At 43.4% G+C, this 9,132-nt stretch overlaps 1 protein-coding gene across 1 annotated transcript; it reads left to right on the top strand.

The window, feature by feature from the left end:
- Window positions 1-2,842: 2,842 nt before the first annotated feature.
- LOC124294093 (lymphocyte expansion molecule-like) lies at window positions 2,843-5,182 on the top strand. Its single transcript, XM_046737955.1, has 6 exons — window positions 2,843-3,075; window positions 3,717-3,952; window positions 4,083-4,227; window positions 4,437-4,519; window positions 4,655-4,802; window positions 4,861-5,182. Exons 1-6 carry the CDS (start codon window positions 2,843-2,845, stop codon window positions 5,180-5,182), a joined length of 1,167 nt encoding a protein of 388 aa, XP_046593911.1.
- The last annotated feature ends 3,950 nt before the right edge of the window (window positions 5,183-9,132 follow it).

Below are 9,132 nucleotides of genomic sequence, written 5' to 3'. Positions count from 1 at the left end.
TCTATGTTCCATGATATACATATTATGTGACGTGTGAGTGATTGATACGGTATATAAAATTATAGACTTGTATAGATATGTAATAAAATTGTATGATGTACATTGCCGGTATGAAGGATGATATACGACATGGAATTCTAAAAAAATAAAAAAAAAAAAACGAAATTCGCGAGAAGATAAACGAAAGAAAAAAAGAACAAACCGTCGAGAAAATTCGCTAAACACGTTTCAACATCGCGAGTTTTTATATTGGACGAGGGTTACATGGTATTATTTAAAAAAAAATTTATTTCTCTCTCTTTTTCCTCTATGCACCATCACTCTTTCGTCGACTTGTTTTCCACCTTTATTACATAATACGAACACACGATATTGTGACATAGTTAAAGAGGTTCCAGACATTTACGATTCGGGGAACGTGCGTCTTATATATAATACAGAATAAAAGACTATAAAGAAGATGGAAAATGGGATAAAAAAAAAAAAAAAAAAAATGAACAAACGGACCGCCGTGGGTGTCGCGATTATATTATACCTTCAGCTATATCCTTATACCTACAACATAAGAAGTGCAGAAACCAACTCTGAGTTATGATCGTATTATGGGTAGGTAAATTTTCCACCTCTGGCCGAGAGCGGTTTCTTGCCCCTTTTTTCCATTTCTCTTATCGTTCTTCCCCTATTTCTTTTATACCGAAGCAATTCTTCGACTCGACGATTCAAGTTTAAGATTGTCCTGCGGCTTAAAAAAACTAACCCGCGTCTCAAAATATCCAAGAGGATACAGTCGCATACGGGTCATTTTTTTTTACTTCTTTCTTTTTTCGTTTCTACAAAAAATCCGAGCAAGGGATGCGAAAATTATGAACGAAATTAAACAGAACAACGAATAATTCGCTAGGAGAGAAAATTTTAGCGACGTCAAAGAGACGGAAAAACTTTTCAATGCGTGGTGAGGAAGATGATTCTTTTTCTCTGAAACTAAAAATTGTTGCTCCGTAGAATGTTTTTTTTTTTTCTTTTTTATCTTCTCAATTCGTGTACACCGGCGATGAAATAACGCGTGGGACAAAATGTCAATGAAACTATGTAATGATAATGCTTTATTGAAACACTCTCCGTCGATGATCAAAGACAAATGTTCCGCGGTTGCTCGCGAAGCTTTGTGAAAAAAAAAGGAAGAAAAGTGAGAGTATAAAGTAACGAGAGGGCTCTAGATTCGTTTTTCAAGCTCTCTCTTTCTCTATAAGATTTTGGCGTGGCTACGAATTTAATGCGACGGAGGATGAAGAAAGGGCGAGAGAGTAAAAGGAAAAATTATACGTCAAAGGATTTTCAGTTCTCTTATATTCTTTTCTTGAAATTCTGTTTCTTCTTTTTCGATGCCCCTATAAAGTGACTTTATTTCGTAAGCGAAGCTTTTTCTTCACGCTATAATGGTGAGGAAATTATAAACGAGAACCTTTCGATATATTATAAATACATGGGCAATATTTTATCAGGAAAAAACTCGTATCTGTGAATTTTTAAACATTTCATTCTCGTTTGCAAAGTTTTTTCATTCTTATGTGAGGTATTTTAAAAGCATCGAAAAACGACAGAATATTTGAACGCGCAAGCTTTGCAAAAGAATAGGGAATAAAGTAAAGATAATTATACGTACAGTAAGCGCTTTTGCAAATTCTCAGCAATTTAATTTCAAACTTTCTGAACGCGCTAAATTATTTTCCAAGCCGAGTGAGTGCGAATTTGATTAAAAACTTTACTGCTAACCAACTTCGCGAGTTCTCTTCTCGCTGCAAATATTACAGACAAACAGAAAAATGTTTGTACGTACCGTTTTCTTAAAAAAAAAACTTCAGATGCGTACATTTTTCCATTTAAAAATTCGATTGCATGTCGGGGCGTGTTAGAATTATTGGAAAAATTCGGGGACTTGGCCAGATTTTTTTCTATGTATGTTGATTACTTTTTTGGCGAGTGAGCGCGAAGAAATTCCGACACGACCAAAATAAGAACCACCGTAATACGTATATAAATCTTTTTTTATTTTTTTTAACCGGAAATAAATATTTGCACAAAATTGATTTAAGTTTCCGTTTTAAAAATTTTTGCGCAATGTCGAACACGCGACTACTTTTCATATTATCATTACTACGCCCTCTGTCAAAATCTTGAATAAATTATTGCCTTGAGATTAAGTATCGTCAAGTGAACAGATCCTGCTCTTTGCTGCGACTCATGGATGATAAGAGCTAAAAACAAGGCTGCAACGGGAGTCCAACGGTCGATAAAATAGTCGGTTGTGTGATTTATCGGGTAAGACTAAAATCCAGCGTGCGGTAAAGCAAGAACGGTTTGAAATTTCCAAACCAATACGAAATGATTTATGTTTTTTTTTTTTTCAAATTTAGTTAAAAGAATTTCGTTATTCTCGGCAGTTTGCCGTAATGAATTACTTACAGCGCTGAGTATTATTCTAAGGTAATTTACTTCGCGGGCAACGACGAGGCACGAACATCGGGAACAAAACCAAGAAGTATATAAAAGATAATACTGAATAAAAGAAATTCGCGTAACAAAATAAGAGCGTGGAAAGTAATCGGAATCGAGACAGCTGGGTCTATTCTTATCCCAGTCCATCCAACCGCAAATCCGTCGATTTGAATTTAAATTTAGTGACGGGATGGAAAACTCGCGGAAAATCGCGAGTTGGGCAAATGAAACCAAAATTCCAACCTCATCTTCGGGCCACAATTCTCAATTCGTTCAAATCCCCCAACGCAATCGACGAACTTGACCTGTTCCGGCACAGAAAGAGTTCAGATTCGGCGGCCTGAAAATGCCCTGCAATCGGGGTGAAACTTCGTCCTTCAAATTATGCCGCTGCTCTTGTCGATGGCGATGCAAATGCCTCATTCTCCGAAAACCAAAACCCCCGCCGCCTTTCGGAAGCTCGGTGCCGATCGGGGCGAAAATTGGAATGCACCCGCGTCTCGGGGTGAAATTGAACGACGGCCCGCCCCCAGGGACCTACGATCCTCCGCCCCTGGTATCAAAATGCCCCGTAACAAGGTAAAATTATTTTCTTTTTTTCGGTCAATTTCCACCCACGTGATATAAAAATTGACGTAAATTAATGCTAACTGAACGTGTTGTGCAAAATTTTGCTCCGGCTTTCCATCCATTAAAACAAATTTTCCATTTCGTGCACCATGACATTAGTGTTCGCAAGTTTTTGTTATTTCTCTCGAATATTCTGATTTGTGTTTTTGGAGTTCGCTCTTTTCTTTTTTAAGAGCGATACGTGTGGAGAGTTTTTAAAATTTTGAACTACGACAAACAGATCATGTTGTTAACCTGCGATACAGATGATCAGATCGAACTGTCAATTTTAAAATGTCTACATAACTATTGATTAAAATTTTCCGGACTATGGACAATATTTTTGTATTCAAAGTATTGAAAATTACAAAGTTTCGACCCAGTCTTTATGTGACCTGCGATTCACGGGCGTAATGCGGGTTGACTAAAGTTAGGCGCTAAATAAAATTTCTAATGAATTCTAGTTTCCATTTCGACTCCAAATTTCCAAAATTGTAATTGACCCTGACGATAAGAAAAGCAGAGAATTATAACGAACGAAGTTTCGTGCGACCAAGCTGAAGACCTAATCCGAGCGATTGTTTGATGGAAAAAATGAGTAATGATTTCAGCTGGAAGCGGGAAGAGGAGATGAAGGAGTTCGCTGAAACGATGGGCGGTAAGCTCCCGGAGAAATACGCTCTCCAGAGGGACCTGATGAAGCGTGGCCGCGGGCCGGGTGTACACGATATTCGACAATGGCCAGAAGTCGTTTTGGAAGGAAGCTGCAACATCCGGCGTGAAAATACCGGCTTTGGTAGAATTCCCAGATTCAAAAACTCCCGCGCCAAGGAAACACCTGGTCCAGGTAATCAGAAAGAGGATTAAATATTGATAATAATGTCGGGAGCCAGACGATAAAACTAGTTGTTACTGATCCGAATGTTTATTATTGCGTCATAATGATATAAGAGACACAAAATTTTGACACTTTTCAGGATACACTGGAAAAGAACACAACCCGTATTACCACGTTGAGAAGAATCGGTTCAAGTCCTTCTCCTGCCTTTCGAGTTTCGAGTACGACGGTTGTTTACCCAGATTCAAGAAATCCGTTCGCAGCTGGTCGATTCCCTGCAACCGGTGAGATGAAAAAATTCTTCCTACTTATCAGTGTGATATTTTGCCATATTTATGAAACACAAGGAAGAAAGGATAGTGAAACTTGGGTTGGACAAATTTGGAAGGGGTTATATTCGAATCTCGTTAATGTCAACATTTCTGCATGATTCGTTTTGGTTTATGCATTTTCCTCTTTCTCTCATCGATGACTTTCCGATTCTGTTCACCAGGTACAACGTGCGACATCCGGACTCTATAGACAGCAAATTGAAGAAGGTAACGAGCAAGCGAGGACCGTACGACTTGTTCACAGGTGAGTTCAAGGATCGGCGCTGTGGAAAATCTGCCGCAAAAGGCACTATAAGCCAAACAATACCCGCGTCATCTTTCCTGGCTCAGCGTCTTTCGTTCTACTTCCAACGAAACCCCTCACTTTGTACTGTCTCAGGACCGAGAGACGCGAGCACAATCTTCGGTTACCTAGCCCGACCGAAGCCAACGGACACCAAAAACTGGCCGACGAAGTTTCCGAGCGATTTCGAGAAGGCCGTTGAAGGATCGAACCGGTTCAAAGGAGCCTGGACGAGCTGTCCAAGGTGAGGCGAAGCCTCCGCTTCATCTTTTAAAACGCTTCATAATCTTTCTCTTTTTCAGGTTCACCAAGAAACCGACGGTGCGAAGCATGCTCGAGGACATCAGCCTCTGCTACAAGGAACCGGAAGCTCCGGGACCAGGCTGGTACACTCCTGTCCATCCCGCGGAGCTGCGACCCGAAAGGAAAGGAGTGGTCCACCCTTTCAACGACAGTGTGAAGATCGCGAGGCCGCTTCGACCCTTCGAGATAAGCCCCGGGCCGGGTAGTTACGAGGTGATTTCCGGGCGGAAACGGATCCCCGGTAACGGCTGGACGTTTGTCTTTAGTTCGAAGCTGCAGAGAAGCATCGCGCCGAAACAGGACCAGTACAACTCCTTCTGACCACCATTAGCGATCTTCTTCTTATATTACTCGCGGTGTTGGCCGATTTAAAATATACACGGATCATGGACGGAGAGTTTTCTCCGTGGAACGGTTTTGAGAGGTGCGGGAATATCGGGGTAATGATGAGCAGTTAATAACAGCGCAGGTGGAGATGGACCGCCTGCTGGAGTGCACCGAATGCGTAATTCCCGTGCATGCAGGAGTAAACTTTGAACCGGGTACTGGGACCGGCTATTATACCCTCGGTCTTTTTGGTCCTCTCTTTGCGATTTGTGCACACAGGTGAATCCGTTCACCTGTTTCAACGGTTACGCCGATTTCGCTACCGCGAAACAAAAATACCCCGGGGCGAAAACGATAAACGCGGTGAGAGAGGATCGATCCGCCATGGCGCAAACGCGAATCCTACCGCAGATGCATTTTCACTGCGGCGGTACGTGCGGAGAAACTCTTCCTGCACAGCCGATCCTCCGAGCGTTTCGAATCTCTCGCCTACTATATCGCGATTTTCGTGTTTCAAGGGTCATCCTCGCCGCCCGCCTCCGTTATGCCGCAATCCTGGATCATTCCCGAACGGGTTTAATTGCCCAATTACTTGTTGTCCGAGATCAGGATCTCCCGCATAAGCCTCGATCTTTTCCCCGCTGCGCCTTGTTCCGCTCGGATTATACCTCCTCCGGGGTGTCGATGAGGGAAGACATTTCCGAGTCGGTAGAAATCGATGAAATACCTACTTCGCGTTGATAGAAAATAACGAACAGCAGCGACGAGCCGACTATGGGTAATCATAAATTTCCGCGTGATTAATAACAACGCATCGAGAGCACAATAGCGCAGCATTATCCAAGCTGGTCGGAGGACAAGAGACCCCCGGAAGCGTACCGCCTTATTGCTTCAAAATGTAATATCGCGGCTGGAAGTATTTTCGAGGTATACCCAAAAGCCAGGGGATATGATCGAGCCATATGCTCGAGTTGAGGAGGGCTGGTAAATTTATTAGATTGATGAGAAATTTCACAGTGCAACTGACACCCGTATCCTTTGAGCGTAGGCCGTGTTATGGTGTCTGTTGGTTTCGTACGATCATGTGCGATCAACGCGACGTGTCGGATGCAGTCGAAGGGCGCCCCGAACAAGCCACCACGCATTTGTTACACGAGGGTTAAATTAATCGCCTCCTATTTAGCCGATAATAACTTTTTAATTTATCACCACTCTCCTCCTCCCCTTCCTCCATCACGCTCCAGGTAAGAGCTGCGTCCTAAGAACACAACTCGTAACAGAACTCTTGAAAAACGAAGAAGAGCTCCGACGGACAGCTTCTCCAGGGGTTTTATTCACTTCGAGGTCGCGTGCCAGCCTGACAAAGGAGGAGCTTCTTCGGGTTCCGTTTTCCACCTCTTTTACTCGCCACGCTTCCTTCGGTCGTAAATTTGGCGGTGCTACCGGTGTCGCGAAGAACGACGAGTGGTTCATCACCTTGTTCAAAAGATTTCTACTTTCCTTCTTAAATTCTTTCCCCATCATCAGGATCAGGAGCGGCTGTAAATCTGTTCAATAGCTGGAGTCTACACCGATTCCGCTTTTCTCTTTTGCAGGAGCTGCTTGGAGTCGGAGACGGAGTCGACGAGCATCACGGACTGAAATTGCAAGCTGCACTTTCAGCTTCGTCGCTTCTGCACGTTGTGCAGACCCTAAATTTAAACAGTAGCAAAAACTGTGTCACCGCACAGCGGGGGATGCGGCACTGCCGAAACCCGCCTCTTTCTACTTGCCAATTTTCACTTTCCATTTCACAACTGTGTCACGAGGTCGAAGAAATGCTGTGCAGGGTCGGAATCAACCGACGTCGAAGTAAGTACAAATTGAAAAATCTTCGAAGCTTTTTTTGTAGCGAACTTTCTGCAAGCTGTGTTGCAGATTCGCTGAAAAAAATCTCGATCCAACGCTGCAGGAATAAAATTCCTCTCTGTAAAAGGTGCCAGGTGACAAAAAGTGATACCAATAAACGGTTCCCATTCGAACGATCACTTTCCCTGGAATCCGTGCAGTTTGGCCGGATCAGCGGAAATAGTTTACCCAGACAGATCAAAACTTAAGGCCGCCAAAAAGACGTTCGGAAGATGTCTTACTAGCCGTTTTTTAACGTCCAAGAATGACGAAAAATTTCTTTTGGACATAAGGGTACTTTTTCGATGTCAAAAAACGGCTGCTCAAGACATGTTTCGAACGTCTCTTTGGTGGTTCGCTACCGGAGTCGCAAGATTTGTGGTCACAAATTTTCAGCCGAAACTGGAGCATCGGAGTAAAACTTACTGTACTTGGTCTCCTACCGTTTACAAAGTGCCTGAATTGAGCGATCGCCCGGAAAGAGTGCGGATCGCATCTTAATAACCATGGAGTCGAGGAGCCGGGTTGCGTGTTCGGATATAACGACTACTTTGTGGGCAAAGTGCAGGCTTGATTTGCGCCACCTGTACCACGATCATTCTTCTGCCCCCGGTGGTTCGGAGAAGCTACGAAAAGTTTGCCTGCAGAAGTAAGATGAACGGGAGGAACGATTAGAGAAGCGTCAAATCGGCGAGATTGGCGACTCGGGGTTCGCCGGGGGAACCGCAGCTGTTTAACCAGCTGTGACGTATCACACCTCGACGCCGCCGCCGGGGGGCGGGAAAACTTTTTACCCTCTCTAGGTGCTTAATTACTGTCTGGCGTGACCGCGGCTTCCGGTTTCCAAAGGCGCCGCGCCGCGCCGAAGCGGGGCTGAAAACACGCCCGGAAGAACTTTTTACTTTTCGATCCTTTTCGATCCGAGACGGCGGTGAAAATCTTCGCGATTTTACTAGAGCAGGTATCCGCCTGTCTGATTTATTGGGGGGCGGGTAATCGCCGAACGGTAGCTCGCCTTGGCGGCCGCTGGGGGTCGTATAAATTTTTGAGGACACCGTTTTATACGCACCGCTGACCAGCCTTCGGCTAATTTCCTACCCTGGTCCCGTGACCTACATCTGCAACTAGAAAAATTCAGTAAAACAGGTATCGTTAAAATAAACCTGTTTGAATATTGTTGGAGTTACGAAAATCGAGGTACGCGTAAACATTTTGCGCTATCGTCGATCCTTTTTCGGTTATTGCAACGCAAAATCAGTTTGTGAGGTTTACTCTACTTTTTTAGTTAAACAAGGGTTTAACGTCAATTTATCGTTGCGCAAGCATTAAATTTTCGCAACAGTTGCAAGAAAATATAGTAACAGTGATCGTGATGAGAAAGATTAGTAACGGATACTAGACTTTCCGGTAACAGCTAGAAAACTTATTTTCATTTTCTACCCAGAACTATATTTTTCGATTGTGGTAAAAAATGAAAATAGTTAAGGACTGAGCGGTAACCGGAACCAAAAATTTCTCTCACTGTATATCTAGACGATCGTTTGCAAACACTTTTAACATGACGCACCGTGCGCAAAACCCTTGCAGGTGGGATGAATCAATTGACTGTATATTATAGTGAGACGAGCTTCCCTTTATCATTTAATGAACTGCAGTCCTGGGGCAGTAAAATTTATTGAAAAAGGAGGCTCGTGGTTTCGAGTCGCATCGTTGTCGGGCATTTACGATAAGCCTCGTGTGCCGGAGGGTTGTAAAATGTCTGCGTCCTTTGGAAAAACTCGAGTCCTTGAGAAAGCTGCGCACGCCTTCGCCAATACTGCAGGTATTATAAATCCAAAATGGAAAGCGAACCAGAGGCTTGAACAAGAGAAATTTCATGGCAGTTAGGCTATAAAGTATGTCGTAAAATTCTTGCTCTAGGTGCGAATCGCCATGGTTTTCGAAAAACACTTCTCTACACCACCGAGAGAAATTTCTAGTTGTGATCACCAGCCTGTCTTCATAGATTTTCACTTTATACCATGATCGAAAAAAACTGTACTGGATACAAAATGATA

Source organism: Neodiprion lecontei, chromosome 4, assembly GCF_021901455.1.
Source record: "Neodiprion lecontei isolate iyNeoLeco1 chromosome 4, iyNeoLeco1.1, whole genome shotgun sequence".
Taxonomy (NCBI): Eukaryota; Metazoa; Arthropoda; class Insecta; order Hymenoptera; family Diprionidae; genus Neodiprion; species Neodiprion lecontei.
Note: the sequence above shows the minus strand (reverse complement) of the source record. Positions and strands in the feature narration are given on the sequence as shown.